The sequence below is a fragment of the Oryx dammah genome, unplaced genomic scaffold (genome assembly GCF_014754425.2).
Source record: "Oryx dammah isolate SB20612 unplaced genomic scaffold, SCBI_Odam_1.1 HiC_scaffold_10, whole genome shotgun sequence".
NCBI lineage: Eukaryota > Metazoa > Chordata > Mammalia > Artiodactyla > Bovidae > Oryx > Oryx dammah.
In genome coordinates, this window is record NW_024070194.1 from 18,274,057 (window position 1) to 18,290,860 (window position 16,804).

Below are 16,804 nucleotides of genomic sequence, written 5' to 3' on the forward strand. Positions count from 1 at the left end.
ACAAAAGAGATTCTTCAACAACCCTAAGAGGCCGTGGAGATCTCAAGGTTGCACTCCAAGCTGAAATAAGGATGGTCCTCAGCTCCTACAGAATTTCACACTAAACATCAAAGACTCAGCCCAGTGGCTGAGCCTGCTCATTACTGAACTGCCCGATTTGTTACTCACAGATGATCCTTCCTCTTCATGCAAGCCCTCTTTCCTCAGCTGTATTTTCTCTAGAGGACGTAAATAAGGACTGTCCCAGCAGAACCACTCATCATAACGATGGTTCCAACGCTTGAAATGGATGAGTACTTTTCCTTCTTCGTAATCAATATCTTCTATGTGAGCTGGATACCTGAGTCAGGAAAGAAAAAAAAAAAAATTTGAAATGCCCTTAATCCACCTAAAATAATAAAAATTATATTCTTCCAAACTTCTTACCGAAGAAGTAGATCTCAAAGTACTAAATAAAGCCTATCATTTAGCAGTTCTCTGTCACTGTGCCAAATCAAAAATCATGGAGGCTAACAGACTTGGGATTCAAATCCCATCCTGGATATTCCTTAAACTGTGATGAAATTAGCTTTTCAGAGCCTGAGCTCTTTCATGTAAAGCAGAGGAAGGATACACTGTGTTGCAGTATGAGTCAAACAAGACAACATATACACAAATCTGAGCAAAAGAGAGGCAGGAAGCAAACAATTAACAACTAGATTGTATTTTACAGGTGTCAAAAAATTAAAATGACCGGGCAGCGCAGACTGTGTTAGTCTCAATTTTAAGAATTTTGTAATCTATGTATTGGAATATCATGCAGTTGTTACAGAAAGAAGATGCCTCTATGTAATGATACGGAAAGCTCTCCCAAGATGAACCATTAAATGAAAAGAGTGAGGTACACAACACTGCGTATGGTAAGTAAACTACTGCTTATTTTTTTTAACAAGACAAAAAAGAATATATGTATTCAAACATGCTTACATATGCCTAAAACACCTGGAAGAAGACATAAGAAACTAACACTAGTTACTTGTAAAACTGTGGTCAGTTCAGTAGATGGGCTCTTTCAATCTCCAATCACTCTTCCTCTAGACTGAGAGGTAAACCAACAACTACATTTGCTTGACTCACTTGAAACTGGCAATCAAGGTCATGGAGATCTGTGGGTTTGGAAGCAGCTGTCATGACAAGAGCCAGTACTTCAGTGCAGGACTGCTCAAACTTTTATGCAATGCAAATCATCAGGGAATCTTGTTAAATGCAGATTCTGATTCAGTAGGTGAAGCTAATTTAAGTAAGGCCTTAAAAGCTTTAAACAAGCTCCCAGGTGATACAGACATGCTGGTCTATAGCAGCAAGGAGTTACTGTCTAGTCACTGACTTCTTGAGTGTCAAGTAGCAATGATGGGGTGGGGGTGGCAGGGGCAGTAGTGACTTCCCAACCTCCAGTTCACACTCCAGGGGTGAGTCCTTCAAATTTAAACTCTAAGGCCAGTCCCCTTGAGTCCCACTCCTCCAAGTTTTCCAACAATTTTCTAAGGACCCAATTACTTGTGTTAAATCCTTCTGTGGTTCAAGTACCCAGGATGGTTTCTGTTTCCAGCATATAAACCTGACTGATCCAAGATGGGTACTGGGTATGGGGCAGGGAGGGGCAAAAGTGGGAGGGAGACCCTTTGGCAATACACCTTTTAATACTTTTTCATTTTCCAACCATATAAATGTATTGCTCATTCCAAAAATAAGTATATGAATAAAAATAAAGAAAAACAAATATGCAATTGTTCTCTTAAACACATCTCTATTGACCAGAATGCATTCTACATTGAGAAAGTTTAGATTCTACCAATTTGCATTTTCTCCCTACAACTTGGACTTGCCCCATTATCTTCCTTTCTTACATCTAACACTCAATACCCTACTGTCCTAATAAGTATGTGCTACCTAAACTAACAGGCCTGCTTCCATTGTGTCCTCTTCAACCCTACACTAGTATCTGCTAAGGCAATTTACTTGGAGTAAACCAAAACACAGGAGGATGCAGATACTGGGCATTCAGTGAACATCCAGGAAATGAATTCCATTCTCCCTATTCTTCCCAAAGGTTGGGTGTCCCATCAATTCTTCAATCCCAAGGCTCGCTGACTCCAGCTACCCACCCCAAGTTCAGTCACTCTCCAGCTTCAGGCCCCAATCACTTTATGTGGGTATTTCTCACACAGAACTGACAAGGTATGCTTTTCAAAATTCCTAATTGTATTATGAATATATTAATTGCTCCTGAAATATTAATAAAAGGAATAAACAGCCCTGAAACTAGTCTTCCTATTCCAATCCAGCTGCCATGCAGCTGCCATAAATACAAGCTATCTTGACAACAGACTAGCTAATCATAGGAGCTGGGGAACTGAGTAGTACACTGGTAGGAGAGAAAAAAGCTTCCCGAAGTCTATCCCTCCCTGTAAAATGAGGAGAAGGATATGGGTATGTCAGCTGTGTTCCTCTTGATCTCTCAGTCAGTCAGCCTACCACAGATTAGTAAGCCTCCGTAACTCAGTCCTATTCAAAGGCCTTTCTTTACTGGTTTACTATCTTGAGCAATAGTTAGCAAACAGGTCTTTGGACCAACACACAGAATTAATTTTTCATAGAACCAAATTTATTTAATTTATAGAATTTTCCTTTATACTAAGATGACATTCTTTCTAACTTTTTGGTGCTTAAACATACTTTTCAAATTTAAAAGATGATAACTGTTTTTAATCCTTACTAATATTACACAGTAGTATAAAGAAAGTTCTCTGTGTACTGATTTTTAAAGATCTCTAAGAAAAGTGGGGGGAAAAAAGCAACTCAAGATGCGAAACAGTACTGAATGCACTACCATTCATTTGTGGGAGGGGAGAGAGCCAATGCATCCGTACCTATATTTTACAGGGCTATCTCTGGAAGGATGATCAAGCAACCCGATTTGCCTCTTGGTGGGGGGAACTAAATAGTTAAGGAACTGGAGAGGAAGTATAAAACTTATTTATTCAGTGTATATCCTTTTGTTTTGAATGTTGCACCATGACCACGTATTAAATATTAAAAAAAAATAATTAGATATTTGTTTTAAATGTTCTTATTTGGCAAAATAAGAAGGCAAACTCACAGACTCACAACTTCAAATTCTTTTGGATTTGCACTTGGTCAGTGCCTTCTGAAAGTCTGGTAAGTTTGGATCCATAGCATTAACTGCAAAACCCTAGGATAGCAACTCCACTGTACACAGATTATGAAAGACTTCAGGGCCCTTGGCCAGCCAAAAGCTACTCCCTTGATCAAAAAACTTCAAAGGGCATAGGCAGCTCACTGTCTACAGACTACACAAGTCTCTCCAGGTGGATCAAGAATAACCCAGGGGTCAGTAAGTCTTCCTAAGGAGAAGGTGGTTCTCTCTACTTCTCTAAAGTGTGACAAGGATGTAAGTCACTCATAGTGAATGGGGAAACCCAACTGCAATCCAGAGAAGAGAGAGGCAGTTATCTTAGGGATCAATCCAGTTAAGACCTGGTAGATCACAATTACACAGCTGCGTTGGACACAGCTCAGATTCATCTGTCAATAAATCTTATTAAGTGACTTTGATCTGGCCAATTTCAGGTCTCAGAAGATTATAAAATGGATGTGGTTCTGGTTTCTGTCTTTAAGAAGAACCAGACACCAACTAAGTTTTAAAACTACCACACGGATAGACATTTTCCCAAAATGGAAATGTAGATAGTCAACAGGCACATGAAAAGATGTTCAACATTGCTAATCATCAGGGAAATGCAAACCAACCCACAACAAGCTATTACCTCACACCAGAATGACCATCATCCAAAAGAACACAAATAACAAATGCTGGCAAGGATGTGGAGAAAAGGAAGCCCTTGTACTCTGCTGGTGAGAATGTAAATTGTTGCAGCCACTGTAGAAGACAGTACAGAGGTTTCTCAAAATGCTAAAAATGGAACTACCACATGACCCAGCAATTCCACTCCTGGGGATATATCTGAAAAAAAAAAAAAAAAAAAACCCGAAACACTAATTCAAAAAGATACATGCACCTCAATGTTCATAGCAGTATTATTTAAAATTGCAAGATATGGATGCAACCTAAGTGTCTATCAAGAGATGAATGGAGAGAGTTCCCTGGGAGTCCAGTGGTTATGATTCAGAGCTTTCACTCCTATGGCCCTGGGTTCAATCCCTCCTCAGCAAACTAAGATCCTATAAGTTAAGACGTGCAGCCAAAAAAAGAAAAAAGAAAGAAATATTTATTTTTAAAAAACAGATGAATGGGTAAAGAATATGTGTGCTTGTCAGTATATATGTATAATGAAAAACTGCTGCTGCTAAGTTGCTTCAGTCGTGTTTGACTCTGTGCCACCCCGTAGATGGCAGCCCACCAGGCTCCCCCATCCCTGGGATTCTCCAGGCAAGAATACTGGAGTGGGTTGCCATGTCCTTCTCCAATGCATGAAAGTGAAAAGTGAAAGTGAAGTCACTCAGTCGTGTCCAACTCTTAGCAACCCCATGGAATGCAGCCTACCAGGCTCCTCCATCCATGGGATTTTCCAGGCCAGAGTACTGGAGTGGGGTGCCATGTAATGAAAAACTACTCAGCCATAAAAAAAAAAAAAGAATAAAATGTTGCCATTTGCAGCGACATAGATACACTTAGAGAGCATTAATGCTAAGTGAAATAGGTCAGACAGACAAAGACAAACAATGTATGATATTACATGTGGAATCTAAAAAAAGCAACAAAGTAATGAATATAACAAAAAAAAAAAGGCAGACTCACAGATACAGAGAACAAACTAGTGATTATGGGAAGGGCAATGCAGGGATGAGCAGGTAGGAGGCACAAACTACTGGTTGTAAGACAGGCACAAGGATATAGTGTACAACATGGGAAATATAATCAATATTTTATATATTTTAAAATTTTATTTATTTATTTTATTTTTTAAATATAAATTTATTTAGTTTAATTGAAGGTTAATTACTTTACAGTATTGTATTGGTTTTGCCATACATCAACATGAATCCACCACAGGTATATACACATGTTCCGCATCCTGAACCCCCGATATTTTATAACAACTGCAAATGGAAAGTAGTAACCTTAAAAAGTATGTAAAATTTTTTAAAAATTAAAAAAAAAAACTGCTAGAACCAACAAGGCCCTACTGTATACCACAGAGAACTCTATGCAATATTCTGTGATAATCTATATAAGAAAGGACTCTTTAAAAAAGACTGAATTATGTATACATATAACTGAGTCAGTTTGCTATATACTAATACAACATTATAAATCAACTATATTTCAATAATTAAAAAAAAAACTACTAGGTATAATCACATGAAACAGCTGATAAGCAATTCTTTCTTACTGAAAAAAATCATAATTTTATTTCATTCAATCTAAAAATTGGAACAACCATAAAGGAAGCTGGAAAGCTGAGGCAAGGTTAACAAAAGAGGCAACGTGAATGGAATCTGTATAGACAGAAAAGGGGAGAGAAAATTTCCAACACGTAACTAACAGCCATGATGAAATTCTAGTTTCCAAACTAACACTGCAGCTGGGAGTCATATTCCTAATGGAAATAATAGCCAGAAAGGAGGAGACATTGAACACCAAACTGAAAAAAAATTAGCTCTAGGGAAGAGAGAGGGATTAAGAATAGCCAAGAGACTTTAGTGGCCAGGAGGAGCTGCCCCACGCCCAAGGCCAGGGGTGGCGGCCAGGAAGAGCGACCCCATGTCCAAGGAGCGGTGGCTGCACGGGCGCCAGAGGGCCTAGAGGAGCTATTCCACGTTCAAGGTCAGGAGGGGCGGCAGTGAGGAGATACCCCTCATCCAAGGTAAGCAGCAGCAGCTGCGCTCTGCTGGAGCAGCCGTGAAGAGATACCCCAAGTCCAAGGTGAGAAACCCAAGTAAGACAGTAGGTGTTGCAGGAGGGCAGACACACTGAAACCATAATCACAGAAAACTAGTTAATCTAATCACTCTAGGACCACAGCCTTGTCTAACTCAATGAAACTAAGCAATGCCCTGTGGGGCCACCCAAGACAGGTGGGCATGGTGGAGAGGTCTGACACAATGTGGTCCACTGGAGAAGGGAGTGGCAAACCACTTCAGTATTCTTGCCTTGAGAACCCCATAAACAGTATGAAAAGGCAAAATGATAGAAGACTGAAAGAGGAACTCCCCAGGTCAGTAGGTGCCCAATATGCTACTGGAGATGAGTGGAGAAATAACTCCAGAAAGAATGAAGGGACGGCGCCAAAGCAAAAACAATACCCAATTGTGGATGTGACTGGTGAGAGAAGCAAGGTCCGATGCTGTAAAGAGCAATATTGCATAGGAAGTTGGAATGTCAGGTCCATGAATCAAGGCAAATTGGAAGTGGTCAAACAGGAGATGGCAAAGGTGAACGTTGACATTCTAGGAATCAGTGAACTAAAATGGACTGGAATGGGTGAATTTAACTCAGATGACCATTATATCTACTACTGTAGGCAGGAATCCCTTAGAAGAAATGGAGCAGCCATCATGATCAACAAAAGAGTCTGAAATGCAGTACTTGGATGCACTCTCAAAAACAACAGAATGATCTCTGTTCGTTTCCAAGGCAAACCATTCAATATCACGGTAATCCAAGTCTATGCTCCAACCAGTAACGCTGAAAAAGCTGAAGTTGAACGGTTCTATGAAGACCTACAAGACCTTTTAGAACTAATGCCCCCAAAAGATGTCCTTTTCATTATAGGGGACAGGAATGCAAAAGCAGGAAGTCAAGAAACACCTGGAGTAACAGGCAAATTTGGCCTTGGAATATGGAATGAAGCAGGGCAAAGAGAATTTTGCCAAGAAAATACACTGGTCATAGCTAACACCCTCTTCCAACAATACAAGAGAAGACTCTACACATGGACATCACCAGATGGTCAACACTGAAATCAGATTGATTCTATTCTTTGCAGCCAAAGATGGAGAAGCTCTATACAGTCAACAAAAACAACACCGGGAGCTGGCTGGAGCTCAGATCACGAACTCCTTATTGCCAAATTCAGACTTAAATTGAAGAAAGTAGGGAAAACCGCTAGACCATTCAGGTATGACCTAAATCAAATCCCTTATGATTATACAGTGGAAGTGGGAAATAGACTTAAAGGACTAGAGCTGATAGATAGAGTGCCTGATGAACTCTGGATGGAGGTTCATGACATTGTACAGGAGACAGGGATCAAGACCATCCCCATGGAAAAGAAATACAAAAAAGCAAAATGACTGTGTGAGGAGGCCTTACAAATAGCTGTGAAAAGAAGAGAAGCGAAAAGCAAAGGAGAAAAGGAAAGATATAAGCATCTGAATGCAGAGTTCCAAAGAAGAGCAAAAAGAGATAAGAAAGCAAGTGATCAATGCAAAGAAATAGAGGAAAAGAACAGAATGGGAAAGACTAGAGATCTCTTCAAGAAAATCAGAGATACCAAGGGAACATTTCATGCAAAGATGGGCACAATAAAGGACAGAAATGGTAGGGACCTAACAGAAGAAGATATTAAGAAGAGGTGGCAAGAATACACAGAAGAACTATACAAAAAAGATCTTCACGACCAAGATAATCACGATGGTGTGATCACTCACCTAGAGCCAGACATCCTGGAATGTGAAGTCAAGTGGGCCTTGGAAAGCATCACTATGGACAAAGTTAGCGGAGGTGATGGAATTCCAGTGGAGCTGTTTCAAATCCTGAAAGATGATGCTGTGAGAGTGCTGCACTCAATATGCCAGAAAATTTGGAAAACTCAGCAGTGGCCACAGGACTGGAAAAGGTCAGTTTTCATTCCCATCCCAAAGAAAGGCAATGCCAAAGAATGCTCAAACTACCACACAATTGCACTCATTTCACACGCTAGTAAAGTAATGCTCAAAATTCTCCAAGCCAGGCTTCAGCAATACAGGAAGCGTGAACTTCCAGATGTTCAAGTTGGTTCTAAAAAAGGCAGAGGAACCAGAGATCAAATTGCCAACATCCGCTGGATCATGGAAAAAGCAGGAGTGTTCTAGAAAAACATCTATTTCTGCTTTATTGACTATGCCAAGTCCTTTGACTGTGTGGATCACAATAAACTGTGGAAAATTCTGAAAGAGATGGGAATACCAGACCATCTGACCTGCCTCTTGAGAAACCTATATGCAGGTCAGGAAGCAACAATTAGAACTGGACATGGAACAACAGACTGGTTCCAAATAGGAAAAGGAGTACGTCAAGGCTGTATATTGTCACCCTGCTTATTTACCTTATATGCAGAGTACATCATGAGAAACACTGGGCTGGAAGAAGCACAAGCTGGAATCAAGATTGCCAGGAGAAATATCAATAACCTCAGATATGCAGACGATACCACCCTTATGGCAGAAAGTGAAGAGGAACTAAAAAGCCTCTTGATGAAAGTGAAAGTGGAGAGTGAAAAAGTTGGCTTAAAGCTCAACATTCAGAAAATGAAGATCATGGCATCTGGTCCCATCACTTCACGGGAAATAGATGGGGAAACAGTGGAAACAGTGTCAGACTTTATTTTTTTTGGCTCCAAAATCACTGCAGATGGTGATTGCAGTCATGAAATTAAAAGACGCTTACTCCTTGGAAGAAAAGTTATGAGCAACCTAGATAGCATATTCAAAAGCAGAGACGTTACTTTGCCGACTAAGGTCCGTCTAGTCAAGGCTATGGTTTTTCCGGTGGTCATGTATGGATGTGAGAGTTGGACTGTGAAGAAAGCTGAGTGCCGAAAAATTGATGCTTTTGAACTGTGGTGTTGGAGAAGACTCTTGAGAGTCCCCTGGACTGCAAGGAGATCCAACCAATCCATTCTGAAGGAGATCAGCCCTGGGATTTCTTTGGCGGGAATGATGCTAAAGCTGAAGCTCCAGTACTTTGGCCACCTCATGCGAAGAGTTGACTCATTGGAAAAGACTCTGATGCTGGGAGGGATTGGGGGCAGGAGGAGAAGGGGACGACAGAGGATGAGATGGCTGGATGGCATCACAGACTCGATGGACGCGAGTCTGAGTAAACTCCGGGAGTTGGTGATGGACAGGGAGGGAGGCCTGGCGTGCTGAGATTCATGGGGTTGCAGAGTTGGACACGACTGAGCAACTGAACTGAACTGAACTGAAGAGACTTTTGCTTGCAGTTTTAATTTTTACAAGAATTTAATCAAAGAAAAAAAAAAGAATTTAATCACACAATACCTGTGTAAGCAAAAGTAAATACTTTTAAATTAAAAGTTTTAAAAATATTTAATGGGCAGGTATCAAACAATAGCTTCATGGTTATTGAATTTATATGCTGCTGGAGAAGGTAATGGCAACCCACTCCAATATTCTTGCCTGGAGAATTCCAGGGACAGAGGAGCCTGGCTGGCTACAGTCCATGGGGTCACAAAGAGTCAGACATGACTAACTGATTAATACTTTCACTTTGGGACATCCACAAAACAGAATATTATGCAGCTGTTAAAAAAAAATGAACACAAACTATGAATTGACAAAGAATGATTTCCAAGTTTTAGAAGGCAAACTATAAAATCACCTTTTGTTGTTTCAAAGAGGAAAATAAGAATATATACTTGTTTGGCTTGTATTAAATAAAGAAATACTGGTAGGATGGACAGAAATTAATAAAACTGGTTGCCTTTGGGAGTCGAGTGAGTATAGGGTAGAAAAAGAAGTGGATGCAATAATTCTCACTGTATGCCCTGTCACTGTTCTGACTTTTTGATTCTATTCAATCTCTATCCAATGGATATCAATTAAAATCCTTTGCATTTCCCAGGCAGACTACCATTATCATATTCAAATTATGATTATACTGTCTCACTTTCAATTCTGATATCTGCCATTTATTTTTCTCATTTATGACACTGATTGGTGTTTCTAAGATGATGTTGAAAATTAGCAGAGATAGTTGACATCCTTCTCTTTAATGAAAATGTCTCCAGTGTTTCATCATTAAAGATTTCTTATTAATGCCTTTAATCAAGTTCATGAAGTTTTTCTCTATGTCAAGAATAAATTTTGAGAATTTTCAGCCTTTGTCTAGGAGATTATATAGGTCTCTGCTTTTATTCTATGGAGAAAATGAAATAATACATTTCCTAAGTTTAAGTTATCATTACCCTGCTTAAAAACAAAAGTCATATTTGATTGTGTGAATCATTCATTTAATAAATATCTCTTTGGTCTTTTTAGCATTTTATTGACAGTTTTGTGTTTCTTTTATAAGCAGAATTTGCCCAAGTTTCCTCGTATTATGCCGTTCCTGCCCAGTTTCATTCAGGCTACACTAACCCCATGGAATGGACTAGAAAGCTTTATTTCACTTTCTGTGAAACTGCCTACTCTGGTGTGTTTTCATAAGATAGTTATTTATCTACCTTTTCCATTATTTTTATGTTACTAGGCTGGTCAAGTTTTCTTGAGTTTATTTTGCCTGTTTAGGCAAATAAGAGTTTGAATGATCATCGGATACAATTTAGATGTTCAAAATCAGCAGTGTTCCTTCGAAGAAAAGAGCTCAAGATTCAATAAAAACATTTCAGCCTAAAGCCACAAACAGTATTGTTACATAACGAATACAAGCACTAGATTGCTAAGCAGTTTATAGGACAGAAACTATGCCCTATAGGGTCCATTATTCAAACATGCTCTAGTTTGGATTCTAGACAATCTAATAGGTCCTGAAGACACAAAACAAATAACCAAACACCAGGGCTTCCAGGATGGCAAAGGCCCAAAGAGAAGTTTGGTGGGCTCATTGGAATCCCCCACTCCTCTGCCCAACTACAGAGACCAAAAACACTCTTGATTTGTGGAGAGAAATAAGCAAAGGAGTATAACTCTAGAATTACCTGGCCTGCCTATACCCCAATAACCAGGGCTAGATGGAAGAGAGGCACTGTCTCTCTGGGGAAAGCCTGTGCTAGACAGTCTGAGTTTCTGCCCACTCTTCCCTTTCTCCCTCTAACACACCTAAACAGACCCTTCTCTTTCCAAAATACATTTCCTACCACTCACCTTCTAATCTCTTCATTTAGCTTAACCCGCTTCCTCTGTCCACCTTCCCCAGAAGCAGCAATAGAGTCCACTGTAAACTTTTTCATCAGGTATTGGAGGAGGTGGGAAAGAGACTTTAGAGAAGACTTAGCACTTGGGGTGAACCTTAAAAGATGAAGAGAGCTGTTTGCTAAGTGTATAAATTTCTTCCAGAGTGTTATATGTTAGGCATTCAATAAATGTTCATCAAATGTACTTATAAAATAAGGTTTGATTATGAATACCTAGAGTCACAAAACAGCAACAGGAATATATACACAGACCACAAAGAATTACCAAAACAAACCAAGAATATCCATGCTGTAGATGTCAAAGAGACAAACATATCCCAGTACAAAAACTGTCAAATTGGACGAGATATGCGCATAGGTGCTGTGGTCATTATGACTTAAATTAGTTACTAAAAAGCTTTTTTCTGAAGGCCAAAAACTATTAAAAACTCATCTGTCTAAAACTCAATTTGGGGAACACCCTAGTGGTCTAGTGGTTAGGATTAGGTGCTTTCACTGCCAGGGCCCGGGTTCAGTCCCTGGTCAGGAAACTAAGATCCATAAAGCTGTGTGGCACAATCAAAATAAATACAATAAAATTCAACTTGGAAAAGTCATATAACCTAAACTTCACAGTAATTTAGGTTACTATGGTGTCCTTAAGCAAATGGTAAAACTGGTCACTAAAACAAGAAGCCACAGAAGGCCAGTGTAGCCAATCAAATGTAAAGAGACAAGGAGAGGGACAAAAATTAGACAAAGAGAAATGCATCAATTCCCCTGACATTTTCTGAGTACCCACTCTGGGCCAGGAAGTGTGCCAGGGTTTGGAAATACAGAGCCAAATCTATAAAAACCTGTGATCACAACAGCTTACAGAGGAAGAAAGTGTTACAAGGCACACTGCACCTTTGATTTCCTCAGACATACACATACCTTCCCACACCAGGTCTGTTCACTTCACCTGAATCACTTCCCCTCTGTCCACTCTTCCCAGGCAACAGCCTTACGCCCTGCAGCCTCAGAATCTCTGAATCTATATATCTCTAGTAGCCCCCATCTCTTTCCAATCTATGTCAGTTTCCTGTTTCTTCCTTCATAAATAACAATCACCATCTGTAATTACCTCATTTGTTTCTCTGCTGATTTGCTTACGTTCACGGCCTGCTTTCCTAGGAGATTACAGACACCCCTAAAGACACCTATCTCTCATTCACTACAGTATCCTCAGGAGGAATAAATGTGTATTTCAATATATACAAATAATTGTAATTAAGTATCACAGGTACAACTATGGAAGACTGTTTAAAGTAGAATAAGGTACTGAAGAACAAAAGGCTAGGTCTAGGGGGAGAGGAAGGAGGGTGAGGAAGAAGGGGTCAAAACAACTAGTGAAAATGAGATACATGACTCAATTCTGAAAGATGAATCAGCATTTTCCAGGTGATCAAGGAGGCAGTGAGGCTGAAAGTTTTCCTGGGAGAAGGTGTAAAATAAGTAAATTAGCACAGGTACAGAAGAAGAGAAGCACAAAAGAAGGTAAGGATGTACAGGAAACTGAAGGTGAGAAAAGAAACAGCAACCCTGTGTAGAGAACTACGCAGGAACCCCATGGATTCCACCCCTATTGGACGGATGGGCAGCTGGGCCTGAAATGATTGTTGCCCAATAGCAATCCATGGACCACTGGGTATTCATGAACACAGTGCTGGTGGTCCACAAGGTCTCCTTGAGGAATGTTTTATTGTGCTTTTCCACAAATCTGTACCACTTTTATCAGAGCTTCCCAGCTGAGATGCCACGAATGAGCAATAACATAAAAAGGTTGAGATGTACTGATCAAGATACCAACCTAGATAGTATATTCAAAAGCAGAGACATTGCTTTGCCAACTGAGGTCCGTCTAGTCAAGGCTATGGTTTTTCCAGTGGTCATGTATGGATGTGAGAGTTGGACTGTGAAGAAGGCTGAGCACCGCAGAATTGATGCTTTTGAACTGTGGTGTTGGAGAAGACTCTTGAGAGTCCCTTGGACTGCAAGGAGATCCAACCAGTCCATTCTGAAGGAGATCAGCCCTGGGATTTCTTTGGAAGGAATGATGCTAAAGCTGAAGCTCCAGTACTTTGGACACTTCATGCGAAGAGTTGACTCATTGGAAAAGACTCTGATGCTGGGAGGGATTGGGGGCAGGAGGAGAAGGGGTCAACTGAGGATGAGATGGCTGGATGGCATCACGGACTCGATGTACGTGAGTCTGAGTGAACTCCAGGAGTTGGTGATGGACAGGGAGGCCTGGCGTGCTGCGATTCATGGGGTCACAAAGAGTCGGACACGACTGAGCGACTGAACTGAACTGAACTGAACTGAAGGAATTTTAGTGTGTGTTTGCAATTAACCTGGCATTGTATGATCACTCTCAAAAGGTAGATATAGTGGTTTTAAAATACGTCTGCAAATTTTACATTCCTTCCCTCAAAAGGTGGAGCCTAATTATCCTCCCATTGAATGTGGCCTCATTTCTAACAAATAGAATATGGCAGCAGTAATGGTGTAGGACTTCAAGTCTGGGTCCTAAAAAGTGCTGCAATTCTACTTCTGGGTAAATATACCCTGAAGAATTGAAAGCAGAGATTCGAACAGATATCTGTATACTGACGTTCATAGCAGCATTACCCTTAATAGTCAAAAAATGGAAGCAATTCAACTGTCCATCAACAGAAGAATGGATAAACAAGATGTGGTATGTCCACACAGTGGAATGTTATTCAGTCTTAATGCTAATATATATCCTAAAACACAGATGAACCTTGAAAACACTGTTGTTGTTCAGTTTCTCAGTCGTGTCCAACTTTTTGCAAGCCCATGGACTGCAGCCTGCCAGGCAATCACAAGAGGACAAATTGCAAGATCTAGAGTGGTCACATTCATAGAAACAGAGAGCTGGGTGGTGGTTTCTAGGGGCTGGTGAGGGAAGAGGATGAGGAGTTACTTTTTAATCTGTATAGAGTTTCCGTTTGGGAAGATGACAAAGTTCTGACAACATAGCCAATATTTTATAATAACTATAAATGGACCATAACCTTTACAAATTGTGAGTCACTATATTGTACTCCTGTAACTCATAAAAAATTATACATAATTACACTTAAATAAATTTATTTACATTTTAAATAAATAAATAATTGTGGAGATGGATGGTAGTGATGGTTGCACAACAATATGAATGTACTTAATGTGCTGCTGCTGCTGCTGCTGCTAAGTTGCTTCAGTTGTGTCCGACTCTATGCGACCCCATAGACAGCAGCCCACCAGGCTCCCCTGTCCTTGGGATTCTCCAGGCAAGAACACTGGAGTGGGTAGCCATTTCCTTCTCCAATGCAGGAAAGTGAAAAGTGAAAGTGAAGCCCCTCAGTCGTGTCCAACTCTTAGCGACCCCATGGACTGCAGCTCACCAGGCCCTCCGTCCATTGGATTTTCCAGGCAAGAGTACGGGAGTGGGGTGCCACCGCCTTCTCCAACTTAATGTACTAGACACTTTAAAATGGTTAAAACGATAAATTTTATGTGTATTATTTTAACACACACACAGCACTGCCACTTCTTAGGTTCCCGATTCTGGGAGAAGCCAGGTGCCACATCATGAGAACATTTTAGATGCCCCATCTAAATGGAGAGGTTCACACATAGCCACAAGTCTCCCACAAGCAATCAGCACCAACTTAAGATAAACATAAGACCTCGCCCAGAGGCTGCTCCTGAATTCTTGATCCACACACTCAAAGAATAATGGTAGTGTTGTTTTAGGTCACTAAATTTTGAGAACATTTGTCACTAAGCAACTAACATAGAAGTATTTTGCCCCAATGCTACTAAAAGTGAGATCCATAGACAGTATACGGGTTGGAGGCACTAGTCTCCATGTTTTTTTGCATTTGAGCCACACTGCTCTAAACTACCAGAAAACTCAAGCTACCCTGGGGCTCCACCAAGGAAAGGAGAGGACAGGACCGTTGCAAAGTGAAACCAATACCAAATGAGAGGGACTAATTCTACCTGCACAACCAGAAAGGCAGAGAACAGCCCAGGTCTAACACAGAAATACAACCCTGGCTTTTGAACACAGTATTTGACCTCAAGTCCCAGGAAGGCTTAATGCTCAGAGTCTTGGCTGCTTCTGAGTAAAACTAAGCTGTACACTGTGCAGATGCTTAAATTAGAGCTAGACAGTGCCTGGCAGAAATCTGTCTGGTCCCCCCACATACACACCAAAAATACAAACTGAAGAACTGCTACAGAGGGAAAAAGAGGAACCAAAAAGGATAACAATTTCCCTCTGATTTCCTACTCCCACTACTAGTCAGCATTTCCTCATGTGGCTATTCATAATCAATGTGAGCAGTTTCCTCTACGGGCTATATATGGCCTCTACATATATCTCACAGGATTTTTACCACCATCCCATTCTGCTGCTGCTGCTAAGTTGCTTCAGTCGTGTCCGACTCTGTGTGACCCCATAGACGGCATGAGGACTTATGGAATTGTTAGGATCACTGCACCTCTCTTACAAGTGTGGGAATGGAAGCTCAAAGAGAGTGACTAGGTAGAGGTGTAACAGAGATCACTGTCCAAATCACCTCACTACCCAGTGAAGAGACTTCTGCTCTTAATTTGACTTTACATACAAATATCCTTGTACTAACATAAGTCCACAGAGGCGTCTTTTGTGTTACCTACCTAATGGCCTACCTGGTGGTGGCTGATAATTTGCCTGAACTTTGCCCCAGGGGTTGGCAGGCTGCTTCCAGATTCTTCCCTGTATATACAGCCTTTCTGCAAACATACAACAATCATTTACTTCAAGAATTAGAGTATGCTACTCTATTCCTGGCTCAGGGCACATACCAGAAGCAAATGACTCTTATGCACAAAAGTAACATTCTAAGCCATCTCCAGCCTTTGTGGAGAGGAGACGGGGATGGAAATCGTATTCAGGGTAAAACAAAGAGCTGACTATTAAACTACAGAAAAATTGTACTATTTTGGATGTCTTCTCTCTTTCCCTATCCCTTCACCACTTTCGTTCTTCAACATCTGAAAATCTAACATTCTTCAACATCTAACTCTGAAAATGTCTTGAATTCATCTCTCCTCTCTATGCTGATCCTTTCCCACAATTGAACAGTCAGCTCTTGTTGCTGTTTTTCAGTCGCTAAGTTGTGTCTGACTCTGTGCAACCCCTAGACCACAGCATACCAGGCTTCCCTGTCCTTCACCATCTCCCGGAGTTTGCTCAAATTCATATCCATTTGTTGATGATGCCATCCATCCATCTCATCCTCTGTCGCCTCCTTCTCCTGCCCTCAATTTGACCCAGCATCAGTCTTACCCAATGAGTCAGCTCTTTCCATCAGGTGGCCAAAGTATTGGAGCTTCACCTTCAGCATCAGTCCTTTCAATGAATGAATATTCAGGGTTGGTTTCCTTTAGGATTGACTGGGTTTGATCTCCTTGCTGTTCAAGGGACTCTCAAGAACATCTCAGCACCACAGTTCGAAAGCATCAATCTTCGGCACTCAGCCTTCTTTATGGCCCAACTCTCACATCCATACATGACTAATGGAGAAACTATAATTTTGACTAGATGGATCTTTGTCAGCTAAGTCATG

At 40.7% G+C, this 16,804-nt stretch overlaps 1 protein-coding gene across 5 annotated transcripts in view; it reads right to left on the reverse strand.

Moving 5' to 3' along the window:
• Positions 1-16,804, reverse strand: part of PHF20 (PHD finger protein 20) — a 136,043-nt gene that overhangs the window by 87,643 nt on the left and 31,596 nt on the right. For all 5 annotated transcript variants that reach the window (XM_040247416.1, XM_040247417.1, XM_040247413.1 and 2 more), the window contains one exon: positions 169-340. In XM_040247416.1, the coding sequence (XP_040103350.1) occupies positions 169-340 (172 nt within the window). The remainder of the gene's footprint in view (positions 1-168; positions 341-16,804) is intronic.